General features: G+C 39.5%; 2 protein-coding genes across 2 annotated transcripts; both read left to right on the forward strand.

The window, feature by feature from the left end:
• Positions 1–6,620: 6,620 nt before the first annotated feature.
• On the forward strand, positions 6,621–11,990 carry LOC139143141 (uncharacterized). The gene is made up of 2 exons (XM_070713284.1): positions 6,621–7,154; positions 10,896–11,990. Exons 1-2 carry the CDS (start codon positions 6,782–6,784, stop codon positions 11,408–11,410), a joined length of 888 nt encoding a protein of 295 aa, XP_070569385.1. The 5' UTR covers positions 6,621–6,781; the 3' UTR covers positions 11,411–11,990.
• Positions 11,991–15,262: 3,272 nt separating this feature from the next.
• LOC139144182 (uncharacterized) lies at positions 15,263–19,376 on the forward strand. The gene is made up of 2 exons (XM_070714834.1): positions 15,263–15,828; positions 17,525–19,376. The coding sequence occupies exons 1-2, from the start codon at positions 15,438–15,440 to the stop codon at positions 17,959–17,961; spliced, it is 828 nt and encodes a 275-aa protein (XP_070570935.1). The 5' UTR covers positions 15,263–15,437; the 3' UTR covers positions 17,962–19,376.
• The last annotated feature ends 4,009 nt before the right edge of the window (positions 19,377–23,385 follow it).

Here is a 23,385-nt window from a genome sequence, read left to right on the forward strand (position 1 = left end):
ATAACTGTTGAACACTTATGGAGCTTTTGATGATGTTCATTCTTTGCGACATGATAAGTGTTATAAACTAATCCTGCTGATGTCATATCTTCATCATTCATCTGACACCATCTTAGAGAACACTCTTTGCACTTGCATGACTTTACTATACACCATTGCTGTACTTATTTCCGTCCAACTCGGAGTAAATTTAAACTGAATGACGACTTCTGACTATTTTATATATATATATATATATATATATATATATATATATATATATATATATTTGTGTCTGTCTGTCTGTCTTGTCTGCATGATGAGCTTACAATCAGGTTCTTACAAACCGCAAGTCACGTGATACACATCACTCTACCTGATTGTCTGCCCACCTTTTGTCCACAAGGTAATCTCTTGGTCACGTGACATGCTAGCGCCTTGCTGCGACAGCTTTGCGATTTTATTGTAATTGCACTAACCGAGGACGGGAGACATTACATCGTTGGCATTTCTGACACCTATCTCTCTCACTCAATCGTGCAGCGATCCTCTACAAGAATATCCGGAAATTCGATTCACAAACAGTACATATGTGACCGTTTTTTCATCTTGCTAAAGGCCTCGACAAGTAGCGCTAACCTGCAGTGGGAAGAAACCTACCTTCTTGATTAACTGTACGCGCTGTCGACCCTGACACGTCGATGATTACAAGATAGCGAAAGTGCCCGTTCGGAAACGTGAACACAAGGTGAGACGGTGGCCATATTCATTTAAGGTCTGTTGTCGCATTCGTTAAGTGGCTCCCGACAACCGCGCATGTCGTTCACCTGAATTTCGTGCAACAAAGTAGGTCCACAGATGCCTAATTCTTCGTGGGGTTAACGGAGACGACAACAACAATGGCGGTGATTGTCTACAAATGTCTGCTATTTGTGATGTACATCTCACAGGTGGTTGCTGTCTGCCCATCCAATTGCACATGTGACGTCGAGTTTAAGGTGCAATGCGAAGACGTCGGATTGGATGTAATCATAAATAATATCCCTGAAGACACAAAAATTCTCGAAATCAAGGGTGGAAATATTACAAGTCTGAACAACGAGTCGTTTGCAAATTTGACTTCACTGGAGAAGTCTCCTTCGAGAACAACCAACTGCGACATATTGGGGAGAGCACCTTTGCTCAACTAACAAAGCTGCATGCCGTGAAGGTACGAAATAACCTTCTTGCTACGGTTGGCGATGTTTTTAACGGGTTGGACACATTGCAGGACTTGGAGATCGCTGGATGCCGCCTGACGAACATAACAAACACAACATTCGTGGGATTGTCGCACCTGAAGACATTAGTTCTTGACATGAATCGGATCGATGACTTTCTGCCTGGAACATTTGCCGATCTGACGTCCTTGGAAGTGTTAAGCGTAGAGGGAAATCGATTAACTCGAGTTCCACCAGCATCTTTATTCGCTACGACAGTGTTAAGAAACTTCACCTAAGTAGCAATGAGATTTCGATGATTGAAAGGGGAGAGTTCAGAGATTTCAATCACCTGGAGGAACTGTACTTATATGGATTAGAGGCTGTCAAAGTAGCCTTCCCGATGATGCGTTCCTTGGATTAGAAGACACACTTGTCGTGTTGAGCATCTCGGCTAACGACTTAACGAGCACGCCCTCTGCCGTCCAAAATCTTACAAAACTAACGTCGCTGGATATCGCCAACAATAAACTTAGTCACCTTGAATATGGAATTTTCGCTAAGCTAAAAGGTATGGAGCGATTTTATCTATCCAATAATGACTTAAAGGATATTCCAATGACAATCTGGCCATGTATGCTAATTTGACGGAACTGTACCTTGACAACAACAAAATTGAAACCGTCCCTGCGGCTGCGCTAGCTCGTGCAGTCTTATCCGTAATGTTTATCTGGAGCACAACAACATCTCCCAGATCTCGAAAGATGCGTTAACGGATTAAACAACCTCAGATCCATTGATTTATCGAACAATTCCTGAGGGCATTACCTGAAGGAGTTTTCAGTAGTGTGGAAGAGAGAGTGGTAGTGAGGCTTAACGACAATCCATGGGTATGCGACTGCCGAATTCTGTGGCTATCCAAGTGGCTGAGAGATAATAACAACTTATACAATGACACCGGGCCATACTGCAAGAACCCTCCGAATTTAAAGTTAAGGGACCTTACTCCGCCAGCCGGCTGTATCCCCCCAACGTGACTACCGAAACACCTGCATTAACGGCGTCTTTAGGTATCAATGTCACCTTGAATTGTGACGTCATGGGATACCCTACTCCGGACGTTTTCTGGATTACTCCTCATGGCGGCAATGTCACCATGGGAACCGATGACTCGCAAGAAGATAACTTCACAGCGAAATATAGGATGCGTGCAACATCGCTTGTCATACTGGAAGCGGAGAAGACAGATGAGGGGAATTTCACCTGTTGGGGTACTAATATCATCGGCAACGCATCTGTTACCGTCATTGTCACAGTGTCAGATGACATCCGCACGACTTCAACGATAGTGGGGTTTTCGACCATTTTAACCACTCAACCGCCGCGCTCGCCATCGACGTCGGTGAAGGCAACGACGTCGGTCCCAGCAACCAGCACCCGTCCGAGTCCCTCGCCAACCGTGCAACCGAAAGATGTACCACCGGAAGACAAAGGGATGTCGGAACCTACGGTCGGGATGATCGTCTTCAGCGTATGTGCTGTCACGGCCATCGGCGTGTCTGTGCTGGTTCACTGGATCTGCAAGAGACGAAACGCCGAGAAAGATGAGGAAGAACAAAGTCTGGCGTTTGAAAACAGGATGTTTTCTGCCTTAGACGACACGGATGCAGGTCTCATATAGAAAATCCCATCAACGTCGCTGCCTGAACATTTTCAATGCAGGGAACACACCGTCTCCTACTTGATTTGTGTCGTAGTGAGAGCACTAGCTGGATAGACACGATCCGTGAAGAACATTTACATTGGAATTGCCATGCCTGCCGGTACAACAACTTTTGAATCCCTCAAATCACATTCAAGTAATGATGTTATGGTCAATGAAACACTGCAAATACAATATTAGCTTGTATATAGGTAGTTTTTATTGTGATAAAGCTATCAATCATGTAGTATCTGTCTTGTTGCCAGACTGTACATTTAGAAAACCTGTTCCGTATATTTGCAGATGATTCCAAATAGACAAAAATGGTAGTTTTACTAATCTGTTGTAGTGTACGCTGTATTCCAAAGCACTGTATACTTTGTGTAAGTGTAGGATGTAAAAGTATTAAAGTTTACAAGTTTTAAACATCAATGAAAACAGTTACGGAATGGGGACATGAATCAAAGTTCAGCAAAAATCATGAAGTGAGGAGGAAGGAAAACTGTAGAGAAACCATATGAGGCATGGCTGAGGGCGCTGTACTGTGTACGGCCAATGATTACTACATCTTACTTAACATCTTCCTCTAGAGTCGTAACTGTAAGCTCACACTTCTGAAACAGTGAAATGTTGGGACATGTAGCTACTGTACAATCAAATTTTTGTGTAGTTCAGTACATATAGATGTATCAGTTAGTCAATGTATAAAATAAACGAAATACAAGTAGATGGTCATATACTTATGAACTGAACGCGCAAGTTCCAATGACCAAAGCTGGTCAGTGTGTCCGATGAGAAGTCGGAAATGTATAAGAAGGAAAATGTTTGACCAGTGCAGTGGGAGGAAGGGCCAAAATTCTAATGACGTAATATCAAGTGACCGGTCACCGTCTGGAGAAATCCAGAACGCGAATCCATGTCTGCCGTAGCATTTCTCGCCGTCATTGTAAAGATAACAGCTACTATACCGTATTCGATAACAGATACTACACCGTCTGAGCATCGCTGCGCAGTCAATCCACATTTTCGATATATTTATAAGAATGACAATTCAAGTTACTAAACACTATAGTTTTAATTACAAGTTTTTCTTCTTTTCAATCCTGTCACGTACGTATATTACACTAATATATATTAACTTATGTCGAAAGAGTCTATACAAATATGTTTTCTATCGATTTTTTGTACAGTTTTGTATGATTTGAGCCCATTTTTTGCAATTTTCATGTACAATTTTAAAAGTAATTTTCACAGATAAAGCATTTTATAACCACTTTTCTAAGCTCACAGTTTAAACAATTAAAAAAATTCTCGTAGGTTAACATTCTTACCGATTTAAAATTAGAACACGGAGAATCAGAATGGTGTTTCCATGACATTTTATCAACAGAACTAAAATTGTCCCAATTAGGTGTTTGGGTTTATTTACCAATATCAGAATAGATTGTACTGTAAGTTAGTTTGAAAACACGACACAGAGAAGACTTTTGATAACAGAATTTTTCAATCATGCTTTAACTTATTTTATTTTCAAAGTTTCGCGTTTTGATGGAAACTCTATCGTTTGGTGTATATATACAAATTATTTACAGTGTACTTGCTATGAATATTACACGATATTTTATTGGCACTGGACTCGAATTTCTCACCTTTTCGTGACCTTTTAGATCCAAAATGGCCGATGACCATGTCCTATGCTTTTTTCGGCATTTTCGTGTGATGTACTTTGACTTTTTAAAACTAAACGAAGAAAGAGTTTTCTCCGAGAACAAAGCAACACACGTGCATTTTTAAAAGGCAAACCAAGTTTCATATTTACACGGAGAAGAGACTGAAAACGGAACCGATAGAGAGGTACATGTATATCAATATATATCATCTGTCGTATGAATTTCATTTTTTTTCAGATAACACTATTTAGTTAGACAAGTAAGTACCAAGCCAATGTCATCCCTTTCACGGCTTGTATTCTGAGAGCATATTTGAAAAAGTTCGAAAGCATGTACGGTCACCAATTACATGTAGTTTATTTTTGAATTGTTGTAATTACCGTGTTGTAATGATGAAATTTGTTCGAGTGTGAAGTTTGTACACTTTGCTGACTTTACTTGTACTTGTGGTGTACACCATTGTATTTAGTTACTGCAACGAAAATAAAGCTTAAAATCAACAAACAAGATGTTTGTGATTCTCAATTTTCTGTTCGATGTTGACGATGATGTGAAATACAAATGTGAACATTCTAAAGTAGTTGTACTGACAAAACGGTACATCAAGAAATACTCTCTCTGATTCTCCTCGCCGCTAACACTAGGTCAAAGTAGCTTCTATACACAGTCCCTATATCACGTGGATAGAGAGACTGTACTACAGCTATGTGCACCAGTGCGTGCAGCTTGCTTGGATAAGTCGACCGAAGGCCTGGGATCGAAGTTTGAGGCCGAACTTCTGTACCGCTTCAGCCTTCGGCCTCACACTTCGATCCCGGCCCGTCAATGGACTATCTAAGCAATGCTGCACGCACCTGTGGCTGATGTGTGTCATTCAGTGAATAGGGTGACTACAATCGTGCCAACAATTCTCACAAAAATGATAACAAATACATGCCACGCAATCACTTGCAGCCATTGATCATAATTTTTATAGTATACCTGTGTATGTGTGTGTACCGTATATATCTTATATGCAATAGTGTATGAACAGAGGCTTGTCCATAAGTCTTGCATCCAACTATTTGTTGGCTCCGGATAGACACACGAAGACGACAGGTTACCTGACCAATGACCCAAGTTTATTTTTAGCCAGCACTGTTACATAACTAAAGCCGTCATAACAATAGGAACAGTGGACCATTGATACAAGCACAGTCCCTCATAGAGGCGGACTGATTCAAGACAAGATGTTATCGAATCACGGCTACTCAGGGTTTGCTCTCACCCAACGATCGAGAATGTTGAAACTCGGTCATCATGGAGGTTGAAATGAAAGAAACAGACAGCTGGAATTCAAATTCGTTCGCAGTCGTCTCATCAGCTCATTTTGACCATTTGTCGTGCCATGGGCACGTCCATGGCAATCTAGTAAATTCGGAAAATGATGAGGATAACACCTGGCAAAGTTTTACCATAGTTTGATGTTTTTTCTTGTATCATGGATGTATATTTGTTGTACGTCCATGCTTGTATACTGATCAATGACCACAGTTCCCGACGAACCATCCAGTCTGCAAGCATGTGACATTGTTTTTTGAAAGTTCGGTAATTTCACAGTCACCTGTGATCGGTCTATTCCGCTCGGCGTCCATGCCCCATAGACGTGTGTACATATGCCTTTCTCAGGCATATGTACACACGTGTATGGGCATAGACGCCGAGCGGAATAGATCACAAGTGACTGTGGTAATTTGCGCATTGTTCAGAGCAGAACAATGTTCAACAATATAGTTGGCGCTACATTACACCGAGATTCAACCAGTTATTGAGGTAGAAATAATCAAGTTCAAGTTAAAACAAACCTTACCCTTTGATCATTCTTCGCACACCCTTTGAAACAAAGAAACCGCGCGGGTCTGAATCACCGTACGAGTCTTGGCCGGGGAGATCAAGATATCATATGATGTCAATCAATGTGTCACCAAGACCCGGTTTATTGACAACGACAATAGCTTTGAAAGGGCGGGGTTCTCAAACGACGGTGATGCCATAACCATGTGACATAGCAAAAGCGAGATGATAGCAATCGTCCTGGCTTTTCTGACAGCATAGACTGACAAGTATACTGGCGGTCACATCAACAGTGTTAGGTACAGCGACCTGAATAGCATAGGCCTATAAACAAGTATACTGCAGTCAATCGACACTGCAGGGTACATCGACATATCCACAGGTGAAATACGGACAAAATGACCACAAGTTTCGAGGGGAAAATCTATCCCCCTTCTGTTTCGACGATGCAAACTGACGAGGTCCAGGCACCTGTTGTTACCATCGTTGTTGATGTACCGGAAAAAAGCATTTGCAAGGCTTACCTATTCTGCTTTCCTTTCGGCTTTGTCGGCCTGCACCAGTTTTACCTGGGACGATATGGGTGGGGGATGGTGTATTTCTTTACACTGGGACTCTTTGGGGTTGGTTTTGTTTGTGACCTGGTCCGTTTGCCTTGTTTAGTCAAGTCTATTAACGAAGAGAGCAGGGCAAAAGCCTTTGGTCACCCACTTCTCAAGCAGAAGCGACTTGACGACGCCTACATCGCATGTATCCCTCTAGGATTACTCGGTAAGTTAAATCAAGGAGGTAGGAAGGGACTACCCCATTGTTTAAAGGGAGGTGGTCGTCGGAACTTTGCTCAAAGGTTGCCAGGGACCCCTTCGACCGATGTAAATACCGTTTCTAAGGTACGTTGGCGGTTGATGAAAGATGAAACATGTTCATGTTGAAGTGATGCATGTAGATATGATGCATGAAATACATTGTTTGTAAACAAGAAAGTCGCACACGCGCGCAGTTCCGACGACCACCCTTTAATTATGGAGGTAGATGCTCGCTGCTACCCCCAAGGTATTATATAGCTTTTGCTACCCGCAATGTACTATATATTTGTTTTTTGTATCAATCTTTCGACGACTATACTGCACACAGAAGCCCGATATTGCCAGGGGGCAGTACTCATCATATTTCCAGTAATTGGAAAGGAGATGGGGAGCACTTTGAAGGGCTTTGCGCAAATCTATACTATCATTGATGTAAAAAATAGATACTACCATCGTGTTTCTTGGACTTCATATTTTGATCATGGATTTAGTACACCGTAAGTCTCCTTCTAGGCAGTCATACCACGGGGAAAGTCCCCTGGAAGACTGTGTACGGATCGAGGGAATACCTCCACACATAGTGCCAATACATTCACAAAAATGAATGTAATCAATGGAAATTTGAATATTGCTGTAAAAGCGCAATAATTGCCCGATATTTCGGCGTTCGAGTAAAAATAAAACAATCACACAGTAAGCCTTTGACTTTAGTGTATGAAGATAATGTAAAATACCCGTTCTCACGACCCCATGAAAACGGAAGAGAATAAAGATCGAAGTTTCATGACAAAATCTGGTGATCATTGATCACACCGTTGTTAAAATTAGTGATCTTTGATCAGCTACACCGATACTACACACAATTTCGCAAGACAAAAATCTGTAATCAGCAGCCGATCATGTTTCTGTCTAGATCAACGGTCAGGTAACTGTTAAGTTTTGGGAGCATTGAGATATTATAGTTAGGGGTTGTGGGGCTTCGTCAAATTAATGGAACCCCAATAAACACTCAAAAAAAGATGAACCTCCCAGAAGATGTTTAAATTTCACTCTCCCCTGCACGCCATTGCTAGATGAAATTTTGATATTTCAATATTTTATTCTTTTGTAAAAGCTATACCGGTAACTCTAACTTTGACAATTTTTATCGCTCTTTTTGTTCGATGTATCAGCAACATACTTGTGGTCTACTATATAGCATTTTGAAATAACCAGTATTGTCAATTCAACTTGTCAGTGTGTCGAGTGCATTGATATTGTTGTATGGGTCCCATAAGACCTTTGAGCGCAGTTCCCTTTAAAGTCTGAACCTCAGTGGACTTTAACAGTACAGGACACAGATACACAGTCAATGTCAACAAGTTGAGTACTGAGTATTTCATTACGCTGTTGGAAGAACACCTAGACACTGTCACAGGCACTTGTAACAAAATCCTGAAAAACAATTGTCAAAAGTTTTATTCACATGCACATTGAAATACCACGAAATGAGCTTGTTGACACTGACTGTATATTTGTGTCTTGGGTTGCTAGTGTTGCTAATAAATGCAACAAAAAATTGAAAAACAATTGTCAATCATTACAATTACTAGGCCTTTAATTACAAGTGTTGCAGTAAACATTATTTGGTGTGGAATCACAGTCTGTGTTTGTACATTTACTAACAGTCTGTTTTACTTTAATCTTTAATTGCTTACAATACAATGGCCACTTTATATATATATATATATATTATATATATATATATATATATATATATATAATATATATATATATATATATATATATATATATATGTGTGTGTGTGTGTGTGTGTGTGTGTGGTGTGTGTGTGTGTGTGTGTGTGTGTGTGTGATTGTGTGGGAGTATATATGTATATAAGTATACAGATGTCCTCGTGGGAAATTACAGTGCTCGATGCTAAAGAAGAGCGTTATAAATAATAACACAAAATTACTTCAAGCACAAAGTAATGATATCTGTTACTTAAGTTTCATGTACCCTGCAATCATCAGACAGAAGCGCAGGATGCATGAAACGTAAGTAACAACAGATATCATTACTTTGTACTTGAATTAATTTTGTGAGATATATATATATATATATATATATATATATATATATATATATATATATATATATATATATATATGTGTGTGTGTGTGTGTGTGTGTATGTATCTATCTATCTATCTATCTATCTATCTATATATATATATATATATATATATATATATATATATATATATATATATATATATTTGATATTGATATAATGTATTTTTTTAAATGTACCAGTATCTGAAATAGGCCTTACTTTAAGACACATCCTCCATGGGTACAAATACATGTAATTCGAGTCACGTTTCATATTTTTTGTGCAATATTAGCCCGTGTACAGTGTGTGGGCTTAGAGCCATGTCCCACAGGTAAACACTTTCAAAGTTTCATTAAAAAGCTCTTAATATTGAAACTTTAAATCAAAATAGTGACTAAATTTATTATCAGAAGAAATCTAACTTTGATAACTTTGAGTAAGATCCACCCTGGAGTTATGTTTTCTCTTATATGGCCCCTCTGTATCCCCACAAGGTGTTGGCTAAGCCATGTCTCATAAGTCCACACGTACTAAATTTTATTAGAAGGGCTGTCACTATTGAAATTTAAAAACTAAATGTATTATCTTATCTTACTTTGATACCTATCCACCATTGAGTAAAAATAAGTTAAACTCAAACTGTGTCAAGTATCGTATGGTTTGTGTTTACATACGGGTCCATGTGTAAGCTAAATGGTAAGCAATGTCTCATAGCTTACACCTTACTTCAGCCGCAGCACGCCAAGAACCAGCCATACATTCCCACTCTGCTCAGTATATTGACTTTACAGAATGAATCGCCTTGGATGTTTTTGTACACTGAAACAAGATTTTTTGACAGGGTGGAAATTTTTTAACATCAAGTGACCCTCCCCCATGATGTTCGAAAAAATCCTGGCCTTTCCATCCCTTTCCAGTTTTCCAATTTCAAAAGACACCACCCCTTTGGATAATAACTGAACGTTCCCTTAAAGACGGCAAACATTTATTAGAAAGCATGCCGGGCAGACCGGAAAACTAATGGGCATGTGGGTACAGATATAGACCCTCGAGAAAAATTCGAGGATCTATGGTACAGCTTTAGAACATGTACACATATTTACTGTCCATTATTAATTTTTCAGGAAATGTCGCTATTTGCGAAATACTATCGAGAATGCGATTTATACACTAAATCATATTTTATCCTATAAAAAGCTATATTTTCTTCAGATATTGAACACTTCTCCAGCTTCGTCGAATTCAAAATCATACAGCAAGGGCAGAACAAATCCTGTCTGCTCTTGGGGTTTTTTTCATGATCACTGGACATTACAGTAATCTGTCTCCCGTATGTCACCGCTATTACTATTATGGTAAATTGTTTTATAGTTAACATCGGCAGTGATTGGATGATATCATTGTATCTAGTACTCAGAACAGAGATCTCTTTGTCGAATTCGGACAATTTTTTTTTAATACTAAACAAATATGAAATTATGATACAACGATAAACCGACCAGTCTGTTTTATACAAGGTAATGTTTACACTCACCAAAGCACTATATTATCGAGAGTTTATATCGTTCCATGCTATGAAAATCTTTTTTTTCATTCAATATTCTTACAGGTTTTCACAACTTTTACCTAGAGAGACCAGGGTGGGGATGTCTGTATCTATTCACATTTGGTTTACTGGGCATCGGTTGGCTGGTCGATGTTTTCCGTTTGCCCAGCCTTGTCAACAGAGTAAACCAGAAACTTCTCGTCAAGAATCTAGAGAGAATTCAACCAACGACGCAATCACCAAGCGGCCATTCCCGTGTCACTATCAACGTATACGGTAATATTCAACCTCATGTGCAACCGCCTTCACCTCAACGGCCAGCAGCACCGGTCGGTCCGCCTCCACCTGCTTATCCGCAAGTCGAACAGCGCCATCTACCGCCGTCAGTGCCCCGACCGAGCACTGCAGCAGCGGCGGCTAGGGCTTACGCACCAACCGAGCTGGCAGATGGTGAAACGTATCCCCCGTCATACAACGAGGCCTGTTCCAGTGACTCGCCACCGCCAGAATACAGTGGTCCGTCTTACCAGCAGAATACACCAGACATGATGAAGGAGAAAGATTTCTTGCCTTATTAACCAAATTAAAAGTTGAAATGTCGTCAAGTGCCACGAAGTCGATGATATTCGATGTTAGCCATACGTCACTGCATGTTGTTACGATCTTATAGAGTACTTGGCATTGATATGAACTTCACAAAATAGAATAGTAACTATTCAATGTGAATGTTTAGAAATGTTTCCATGCTTTTGACCACGCAACTGCTGTATGCCATGGTGGTTGGTGTATTCAGTGATATGGTGACGTCGTTTGTGCCCAATTATATTTCATATTGTTATACATACTAACAAAACAAATAATGAGTTATTGCAAATTCGATTAAAGTATAGAAAAAAATTATCTTGGAGTTGCTAACAACTAAATAGGTCACTTCAAAAGCAACAATGCCCTATATTGGATAACGGATTAGCCTGAAACGAGTGGTCGACAGACATCTGCCATAACAGCTAGGGAAATGTTCTTCGTGTGAAAATACTAGAACAACAAATCGCCTTCTTACATACGTGGGGGTTATTTCTTCTGTGCTAACAATGTGAACTTATGCGTTGGAAAACGGAATACGCAAAAAAACTGTTAAATTTGGGTTTTACAACAGATATTTCTGGTGCAAGTCTCTAATAGTTTTGAGTAAGAAAGGCTATGTCAGAAGAAGTGAACACAGTTACCGCGACAATACAATTTGCAAACGACCTGTCTGTATTGTGTTGAGAAGATACCATGACGTCATTGTACTGACGTCCAATCACTGAGTCACAGCTACCTTTGCCCTGATAAACGAAATCATATAAATACTGCGCCCAATAAGTAGTACGTATAGCATTTGATGATTGGTGACGACGCTTTCGTCATCACAAAATCTCAAATGACATCGGAATATACAAACCACACCCATGGTAACCACGAGGGGAACGACAGTATCGATGTTTCGTCTCTAAGAATTCACATATGAAATTGATATGTGTCGTTTTTTCACGATTACTGCTTCATTAATTTCTTCACTTAAAAACTTTGTTCAACATAGCCTGTACAAAATAATTGACTGACTTATTGGCGTCATTTATGTATTTCTATTTTAAACAAATCAAGATGAAACTCGCCTACTTTTATACCAGAACTTAAGCTACCATTTCCACTACCTCAACATAACCTTTATATCCTGATATTTTCGAAGTTATAAATTTGAAAATTTGACGTAACACACTGTTATTCCACAGATATTGACTGAAATCTTTCTTAGGTTGCAATAGGAATTTATTTCGAGCAAACGTGTACATTTGAGGCAACAACTTGGAAATACCTGTGTGCAAGGTCACGTGCCCACTGGCAAAGAGATAACCTGACTGTACAGTTCCCGACGGTAAAATCGTGGTTCCTCAGTCAATGCACTTGCTAAATAAATATATTCAATTAAATTACAATGGAAGATATTAATTTTGTTGCTGTGTTTCCTTTTTTCATGTAATTTACATTGAGCATCTAGGGTATTTTCCCATTTAGCCGCACTGTGAGTTTTTCAGTCTGTATTTGCTACAAGTTAATTACCACTGAGTACAAAACTACTCTCAGAAAAGACAAGTTACAGAAACAGTGCTGTAAATGGATTAAACAACTACAAAAGATAAATGATAATTATTGTGAAATGTACAGTTACACCTTTCCGACAAGCTCTGTTTACCTACTGTAACCAATAAGCGCATTCAAATTTAAGGTGAAAAAGTTGTCCAGTCTTATAAAATTCTCATTCTACTATCTCGTCTTTCCTACATCCATTAAGTAATGGTGCTGGAATATGAAACAACTCTCATCAAAATTGTTTTGACATTATATCGAGGAAACGCTTTTTGAATTGGATGATCTCCATTTTACATATCACCCATTTCCGTATATACCTGTATGATATATACGTATGATGCGAACCTGTTCAAAGATTCCTTATCTGTGATGTAGTACTTCTAAAAAACTTACTATTCTAACTATCTGTGTCTATTTCCACAATGTGGCTATCTTAGTTTCATCTTCACCTTTTTCAACCCGGAACGTAATTCAGGAGATAAACTTGGAATTCAATTGTCATGAGCGTACATCGTCTAAACCATGTACATGGTTTACAGGACGTGGTCCTGTAAACCATAATATATCGTCGCACTCAGCCGGCTCTACACAGTCAACCGTGAAAACTTGTCTTTGCGTTATCTAGGCCATCCTCACCCACAGGCGCTTGTAGTGTTTAGTGTAAAGTCATCAAGAAGGGTTCTTACCGTATCGATGCAAAACCCGAGCCCCGCATTTACTCTCACCATTGCCACTGAAAGAATAACCTGGTTCTTACGTAGAGAGCATACTCACGGTATTTGCAGTGTGCTCTTCGCATGGGGTGAAAAGTCAAACATTTCACAATAATATTTTATAACTTTATAGACTGGAGCTCACTTGTCGCTCGGCATTTCTCGTGCGAACGAGGTAGTTACGGGCTGGTTTTGCGATCTCCCCACCATCAACAATACAGTCTGCCGAAGTTTACTTCTTCAGTTTACTTTGTTATGATATCAATAAACCCATAGACTTAGGGAAATCTGAAAACTTTACAGAATGCAGTTAATTCCTAAAAGTTATGTTGTTCACACAATAATATAAGGCAACTTTTGTAAAGGGACATTGGTAGCTGTAACTTGATGACTTTTTCACTACTTTTCTTTTCTAAGTCAATTGCAAGTTCTCGCTATACTCCACAAACCTTGTTGAACAACTATTTAGCTTGTCAATACAGAGTTTTGTAAAACACACTGTTGTTGCTTACATTTTAATTCTAGTCCTGACCAGAATTCACCTGTCAGCAATGCAACGGTGCAGTTTACACATGTACAGACTGGGTTGACAAGCACAAGACAGTGCATATCAACATGCTCTGGGAGTAGAACAAGAAACTACATTTGACATGAAAAACATAAATAATCTCAAGTTAGGCTAAAGGTACTGACCCTGAACTATCCTAGTCTGTAGGGTATACACGACCAATGTTTTCACTTTTCAAATAGTCCGACAGAGAAACTGAACGATGGTCGAAATCAACGCGTAGACAGGCATATAGTATCTCACTAACAATATCTTCTAGATATGGGTGAATACATGACCAAGCTCGATGATACAAAATCACGCCACGATAGTGACGCGGCATCAGGAAGGGAACGTCATACAGTTAATGGTGAGTTGGGAAGACTTCAGGCAGAAAGGTTCGCCGAAATGTTCGCCGACATTCGCTGTTCTAATTTTTACCTTCTCTGACAATATACTTTATTGGGTGTTTGCAATCTAAAGGTATGCACTATAAATAAAAACGTCCATTTCTTCATCAAATTTGCCCTTAATAAGTTTTTCCTGTTTCAAGTTTGTAAGGAAGAGGATAATATTGAGCGACAAGTGGAGGTCAATGCTGTAATTTTTCGACGGTTGGATCAGGGTTTAGAATTAGTTTTGATGGACGACGCCAGCCTGATTGATGTTGATGCACCGCAATCCTGTGAACCGCCTGTCCTCTTCTTCTTGCCAATGTAACTAACACTTATGACTTGGAACTTTGCAAGCAAGAGAGGCAAGAAACCGCACCTAACAGTCGACGATTTTCACTCTATTAAATGCGTACGTTGCATGTTTTCGTATACGAGATAATCATTCGATATCATGCGATGTACTTTGTACCAACCAACGTCTATATATATTTTAGGGTCATAAAGACAGTCACGGGATCCACATGTAAGGTTCACAAATCATTACTGGACCCAACCCTCTACGATATAAGGCATGCGCACTGCTACGCCTTTACATTTTATTTCGCAAACTCATGTAGACGATTTATGCGATCATATAAATGACGTCACTCTTTGACTGAGAAGTCGATATCCAATGATTGATGCGCTGTTTAAAATGATCTCATCCCCTCGTGACAGTGTGTGTCAACAAGACTAAAACTGAACCGTTCCCGTTTCACGGCTGGGATATACTGCACAACTTCTCTACGCCTCTGGGTAGCAACAGGTGGTTGTGAACATGGCATCGGTCACTGTGACAAAACAAGCTGCGCCTGCGGCAGTCACACCGCAGCCTGCTCCTCAGGCTCCGGTCCAAATCCATCAACCAAACGTCAGTCTCATCGTGGATGTCCGTGAGAAGAGCATCTGTGAAGCCTACATTTTAGGTCTACCACTTGGATGGCTTGGTGCGCACCAGTTCTACCTTGGACGCCATGGTTGGGGAGTTTTATATATGTTCACGCTCGGATTGCTCGGTGTCGGATGGGCGGTTGATCTCCTCCGCATGCCGTGTTTGGTCACATCCCTGAACAAAGAGCGTCGTGAGAGGGCTAAGAATATCCCTCCCCCTCCTCCGAAGAAACGAGTGGACGATGCTTATATAGCAGCCGTACCGTTCGGCCTGCTTGGTAAGGACATTACATATTAACGAATAGGGGCAACATGACCTATTTTTCAAATGTGTGGGTTTTGGTTCATCAACATGTTTGTAATAGGTTCATAATTTATATGTACTTTATTAACATCACCTAAAGGGGACAATTTTTAAAGAAAGGGTCTTTTGAAATGGGTTTGGAAACTTGATGAAAAAAATTGAAAAAATGTTTTTAATGTTTGTTGTGGGGTTTTATCATGCCCGATATTGCGGCAAGTACGATTCTCAGAACTTTTGGCAAGTATATCTTATCACTCATCGATATTCATAAGTTTGACAGTAACTGCAATATTCTACTTCTTCGTTTATGATTATTGTCAGGCTTCGTTTGGAAATTACCGACATCAAAAGATCTTTCGAAAAACGGATTGTTTAGCCGCAATATTCCATTTGATTAAAAAAATCAGGACCATTTCCGTCAGAATCTTTCTGTATTGACTGTGAAGTTGAAGTTTAAAATGTTTTATTTCTTAGGTTTCTCTGTATTTCCGCTTTCAAAGAATTATGATATGACGATCGTACCTGTCACCTGAATAAATGGTTTTTTTTTCAATCAATTTCTCACCATTATAGAACAGGTTTTATCTAGAGTTCATTGACGACGGGGATACAGATACAACAACAGTGATCCCAATAATGTTTTACAGTTTTATCAAATCACTGTTATTTCGTGCCGCTGACAAAATCAATTTCTGAAGGAATATAGTATCCCAAGTTATGTTCACACTTTTGCATCTAGCCTATAGTGAATGGACATCAATTGTATTTTTTGTCCCTAACAATGATTTATGATATTTTCGTTCTTCATATTGACAATGGATATTTAAACCTTGCCTGTCTCCAACTTCTGTCTCAGTCATGAGCATTTCTATTGTCGTCTACCAAACTTAATTCTGGGATTTTACTCTGCTTGGGTATATTGCATGTGATGCTAGCAAATGACGCACACTATTTAGGCGTGGAGTATTTATCTGCACAATGAGAAATCAGATAAAGTTGTCGAATATCACAAAGTACTATTTCAATTCACGTACAAACGGCTACTGTGTATAGTCGTATGTAACATTGTAAAAGTTTGGAGGTAAATTGCGATTCGTTAGAAAATAATTTACATCTTAGCCAAACTTCATGATTAGGCCCAAAATTTAATAAATGTATGTACATGTATTCTCGCGATCACATTTTTTCTGGAAACAAGATGGTAGTTGACAATTTTTAATTTTAGAAGGGTCTGTATACTTTTCAAGAAAAACATTTAAAATCTGCAAAACATCATACGTATTGAATTTTTTATCGTCTTTCTTCAGGCTTTCCTATAGAAAAACTCTCCCCCATAAGTGCTTCAGTGGGTTTTGAAAGTATTTCATCAAAATACAGTGTAACACACGCCCGTGTAGTTGTCATTTCGTTTTTGCCGAGTCATTTATTTAACATTAAAGTTTGATTAAAAAAGAAAAATAATGTAAAATAACGTACCCGTGTACCATGCTACAGTTTGTTTTTATTCCTTTACTCTAATAATCGAATTTTGACCGTGATGACTCAGCAAAAACTAAATTAGCAAAAATCAAAATACATGAGCGGGTGTTAGTATATCAGACATCAATTATTAGATTACTTCGTTGTATTTCAAATAACTTCATCGTTATTTATTTTAATTTCGATCACAGGTTTCCACCACTATTACCTGGGTAGAGTAGGCTGGGGATGCTTGTACATGTTTACACTCGGAGTCTTCGGCGTCGGTTGGCTTTTCGATATGTTCCGCATGCCTTGTCTGGTGGCCAGCGCTAACAAAGAGATTCGGGCCAAATATGAGCGGGAACGGATGCTTACGGGTTCGCCGGCTAATCGTAACCGCGTGACAGTCACCGTGTACCAAAGCACAACGGGCGCCCAAATGCCACCTGCCCCAGTCTATCCAACGGCAGAACCATACCCAACGCCAAACCCCGCTGCAGCATATCCGCCGCCATACAACGAAGCAAACTATGGCGCTCCTCTGTCTACGGAGATTCCACCACCGGGATATGACAACGCGGTCTTCAGTCACACAACAGAAAATTCAGTCGACGTTGATGCCAAGGAAAAAGGCGTTATTCCTTAGTCTTCCCAACATCCTATTAAAGGGACAGAATAAAACATCTGCTGTATCTTTTGATAAATGTTTCATTTATTTGTTTGTATAACCATTTCTTACTTGACTTCCCCAAAATATGTGTAATTGTCCACAATTTGTTTGTACGAAATTGTGTTAAATGACCTGAATTTGATTATTCGTTCGTTCATACAAAATGTTAACACATGTATTTAGCCAGAGTAAGCTATATTTTATCAAAGTGTTTATGACTTAAAATTAAAGCAATGGTTTTAGCGAATTAGACACAGCATTATATTTCTATATATGAAAATGTCAATGTTTATTCAAAGTTACAGCCACTATCCCTGCGACAGACCACCAATATGGAATGTCACAATATATGCTCTCTTGCTTCTGGCGAGGCTGCAATTTTAAGCTCCTTTCTAGACTCTATATTGTTATCGACAAATTTCATAGTAACAGTCACAACTGCTGGTTGATTCTTACAACATCCTTGAAATTATGATCGGCTATTCTTTATTATGCAAAGAAATGGTTTTTCGGCGCCACTGGGTAAATAAGTATCCATGACATGGGTCCACAAACAGGTCATATACTTGGGAAGACGCAGTATTGAGGGTTTTTCCAATTGATAGGCAGCATTTGCCAGCATAACAGAAATTTCGTCCCAAGGTCATGAGGTACGTTCTAAAATTTATGGGCGTTTTCGCAGAGTGTATCTGACTTTGCTAGAAATGTATTTGAAGTTTGGGCACATCCGACGAATGAAAAACCGTCCATAACACCAGAATTGATATCTGAAAGCGAGACTATTGTTTGAGACTTGGAATTATCAGTTGATGTAGTTTAAAGCATTGATGTAGTATTAAGAAGTATCTTCTCAGATTGAACCACATGTATCAAAACATTTACATCCCATCGCATATCCCATAAAATAAAGTCTGTATCACGAACATCATGTCTGTGGCTATGCGACCCACATTAATGTCGTCGTAGGCATAAAACGTGTACATTTAGATCGTCAGTTAAGTTTTAAGAGAACACTGCTCAAAAGTGTTGAATATTATTTGAAATGATTGCGAGACCAGTGATCGTACTCTCGTATTTTGCATATGATTTGATATTAAAGGTTTTGACTGGCCGTATATGGCAGTGCATGTACAAAGTGGCAATACCGGAGGTAGTCTCCTATTGTCTATTTTCAGACTCCAAGTTGTCTAAATTACGAACCCAAAGGCGTAGACGGCCATGAGACTCACTCAATGTGTTACTCAACAAAGAACTGGAATTTGTGGAGAGAAATTATGACAGAACCTTTCAATTCGTTTGGCAATTTGTCATTTACAAATTTTCATTACTTGTGTATATGATATGATATATCTATGTTTCGCATCCAATTAAAGCTTACATACGACCTTAAATTGAAGTGTGTACTTTGTGATTACCATTAAAACAGACAAACATAATATGACTGAAGAAAGATGGAGAAAGATGAATCATATCGGCACCTTATTACGACGCTAAATCATTCATAAGGTATCAGCAGTGCGTAAGGTAGAGTTGCGCAGTCCTCAAGACCAGCATGAATTCTGCACCATGCTCAGACTATAACCCACTAACTGTAATTGCCTTGCGCTTTCTGTATCGTTCCTGTGTTCCTAGTTGGTTGCCCACAGAGCACTACCACCATAAAAACAAAGCATACTTCACTGGAATTCATTACTTCAATTTCATTCAAATAGGATCCATGTACAAATCCACAGACTTTGGGCAAGTCTACATCATGCACATTACGATTCAGACATCTTCCGTCGTAGGTTAGCGCGCGCACCAATCCCATGGCGACGCACGTATTGGAAACTATTTATAAGCATGATTTTATTAAAGTATATATTTCTCAAAATGGCGTCAGTCGGTCCCTGGTAGCGTTACTGAAAAGTAGGTCGAATCTTTGGTGCAGGTGACAAACTGAGATCAGTGCCTTGAAATAAATTAGCCAGTGTACTTTACGAACGCAAAGTGCATTGCAGGGACGTCGGTCGGTCGGTCGGTAGGTCGTAGTCGGTCTGTTTGAATCATGTATTCACGTGATTGAGGCTCATTTGGACACCCAGGGTTGTTTTTTCCACTTATGAAATTTCATAAAATTACAGAAGTGAAACCAGTACAACACCTAGGTAACGCCAAATTTAAAATACTTGCTGTTCACACCTAAATCTCATCTACCAACCCGATGTAAGCCTGCCAATTGACACCAATTAAGTACACATAACGCTGAGATTCCAAAGTTACGGTACATTTAGCTATAACATCCGATCATAAACCTCGACAGTCTGCACCCTGTGATCGTCAGTCTCACCATGGTCCCTTTTTGATCGCTATGGTCATACCGACTATGGAATTGCGAATTAGACTGAGCTGCATAGGGCTTTTTCACAGACTTTGTTTTCTATTTAAAGTTTATATAAAACTACCAATCTACATCAACAGGGAAACCTATACTCACAGTACTACAATAGGTGAACCTGTGCTATTGACATGGTGTGTTATTTTGTATATCTCATTATGAGTCCCTTCAACAATCAACTCATATCTCTCTCCATAAATGAAATTGCACTCATTAGATTAATACGCTCTATCTAACTTCATCTCTCTTCGAAGTGGTAGAAGATTGACTATTTCTAAGCGTGCGGAACATTGGGCACCATGTCACTACTAATCTCGGTTACCCAGACTGCTCAGCGTGGCTCTCCCAGGCCGCCCGAAGACTAGCCTAGGCACGACTACGACTCAAGCGCTCGTGGAGATTTTATCAGACTGGAGGCTGAGAATAAGAGAATGATATTCACTTGAGACTATAAAATTCTTGTTTTTGACTGTCTCGAGAAGTTCAGGAGCGACTGTGCTTGCCACTTCGGTGTAGCCTATAAAGGCGAGATCTTAGAGAGTAGGCATAGTCCACACAGCACAGTCGCACTTCGGGATGAATACATGTAAAGCTTGTGCACAGTAGACATATTTTTACTAAATGGGTTTAAAACTCGCTTGCCCGAGTCACTGCCAAGAATGTAGCCTAATGCATGATAAACCAAACGACATATATTCAAATTTAACGTAAATTAGAGACCTTAATTTTACAGATATTCATCCGTTCCGATAAAATGACTCAGAAAAAAGGAATGAATCTGAGCCACTCGTTTGTACTAAAATATCCGTACACTGTCGTTCAATATCTTTGAGGAGTTCGCTTTGAGCGTATGGTTATTTAAAATATCGAGTAGTCTTGGGCTGGAATGCGGTGAAAGTGGTTGGCCTAAATTTGTTTATGACTTCGCGGGTCATTTGCAAAGTATGACATATGCCTTCTTTCAGTACTTCGACTTAAACCAATTGTGCACAACAAACAAACTGCGACTCTTACGTAAAATATGTAAAATATTCTTATTTCTGACTGAAGATATTTCACAATCTCAAATTATGGATATTTTATTTCTGATGCACATGATATTCACTGAGTGCTGTCGGAGATGAGACGACCAGTGGGTAATTCACGGCCCATTCCTTAATATTATTCGATGATCACCATAGGAAGCCAGCTTTTCCTTAAGGAAAATCGTCTCAATTGTTTGCTTTTGTTGTTTTGGGTTGTTTTTTGTATTTATTCTAATGTATTAAAGGGCCATTATTGTAACTGTTGACCATTTTTACCTCGGAAAATTCCATGTTGGAGGCTCATATTGTTGCAAAATGTTGTTTTACGATAAAACAAACATGATTAGTGATGTTATAGCCACATAAAACTGCTAATTTTTGTTCAAACGTGTTTCCCTTCCGAGCTCATTTGTTGACGTCCGTCATGCTCAGCGTGCTGGGGAGAACGCAGATATGGTGACGCCGCGATCACGCCAGATGTACAAGTTCACGTTTATTGCGGGATCAAAACAACATTGCGTCGAGGATTGCCAGACATCTGGCTACGCAACGTGCTCGGACAATGGACTACGACGTAAGTGCTGGGCATAAGTAATGAATATTTATTTTGAAATTGCTGTAAATGGCTCGCGCAGGTGCAGAAGAATGCCTATACGTTGCAATCCGCGTGTCAACAGAGTTTGTATTCTGTCCGGACAAAAATTGAAATTTTCGTTGTAAAATCACATGTTATTTAGTTGTAGGGCACGTAATGTTTCCGAATAATATGCGATTCTCTGTTATTTGACAGGCTATTCAACATGAGCCAGTGATCATTTCAATCAAAACTAACGGAAAAATCGCAAGAAGATACAGCTAATGGAACTTTAAACGAAACTTTGTGACTCATCAAAACGCAGGTATTTAGGCCTAGTGCGTGAGCATCCGTGTGGTCGTAAAACGGAGAACTCTCTGCATAATGGGTGTGCTTGCTCCTCATTTAACACAGTAAACTGACATTTTTAATTCCCATTTTCATGATTAAGGAGTATAAATATATTCAAACTGTTACGTTAACATAGTTGATTTTAATAGCAATGAGAGCCGAGCCAAGCGCTGCAGGCCCCTATGATCTGATCAGACACAAAGGAAACGACTAATCTTTAGTGTAACGCTGTTTTATTGGCTTCAACCAGTCAGACCCGGTCATTGGATGGTACACTCCTTCTGATTGGCCAAAAAGTTCATCGTCAAGCGCAACAGATTTGTTGTCATTTCTGATCATTGACTCTGTGCGGCGCGGCGACGGCAACAGCGTGATTTGAAAGTCTCCATGTTTATCATCAAATAACCCACCATCTCGTTTGAAAAGGTAAGTGAAATGGTCAGATTTGAGGACGTGAATACATTATGTCTTATCTGCATTATTCGGGCACTGCTCCTTGCATGTATTTTGCGTCAAAACTCACATTTAAATGTTCACGTAGAAATCTGCAACAACGGTCTTTCTCGTAACCGAGGCATGCGGTTCTGCTGGGCGCGACTGAGAAGAAACATAATTTGTGGTCCATCATACGAAATAATCGTATCTTCATGAACGGTCGATGACAGCAATCACATGTTAAACATACCTTGATTAACGTGCACATTCGTTCATATGTAAAAGGCGCAAATATGTGTTACTCTAGCCTCGGATTCTTCATGGCTTCGATACAAACATAGTCAAGTAGACTAAAGTGTAATCATGGCCGCCGTTGGCCGCATCATATCACGCGCGCTTGTTTCTATCCACGACAAATAGAAATACAGTAACATGGCAAAAATGCATTCGAGTGGACGCTTATGAGTCATGAAATCAGACTTTTTACTACAAAATATATAATAATATTTTCTTGCGCGTTGTTCAGATAACTGCATCAGTTTAATATTTTACAATACCTGAACAAAAGTTCGGAATGCGACGACGCATGCACAGCGGAGTTATGCCATCTCCAGTTCGGCCGCAATCTGGCTTGAATT

This window comes from Ptychodera flava, chromosome 11 (genome assembly GCF_041260155.1).
Source record: "Ptychodera flava strain L36383 chromosome 11, AS_Pfla_20210202, whole genome shotgun sequence".
NCBI classification, from domain to species: Eukaryota; Metazoa; Hemichordata; class Enteropneusta; family Ptychoderidae; genus Ptychodera; species Ptychodera flava.

Bases quoted from the DNA above. Each gene is read 5' to 3' on its own strand.
- LOC139144182 (XM_070714834.1), top strand. From the start codon at position 15,438: ATGGCATCGGTCACTGTGACAAAACAAGCTGCGCCTGCGGCAGTCACA. The intron at 15,829-17,524 runs GTAAGGACATTA...TTTCGATCACAG, and splicing joins CGTACCGTTCGGCCTGCTTG to GTTTCCACCACTATTACCTG.
- LOC139143141 (XM_070713284.1), top strand. From the start codon at position 6,782: ATGACCACAAGTTTCGAGGGGAAAATCTATCCCCCTTCTGTTTCGACG. The intron at 7,155-10,895 runs GTAAGTTAAATC...ATATTCTTACAG, and splicing joins TATCCCTCTAGGATTACTCG to GTTTTCACAACTTTTACCTA.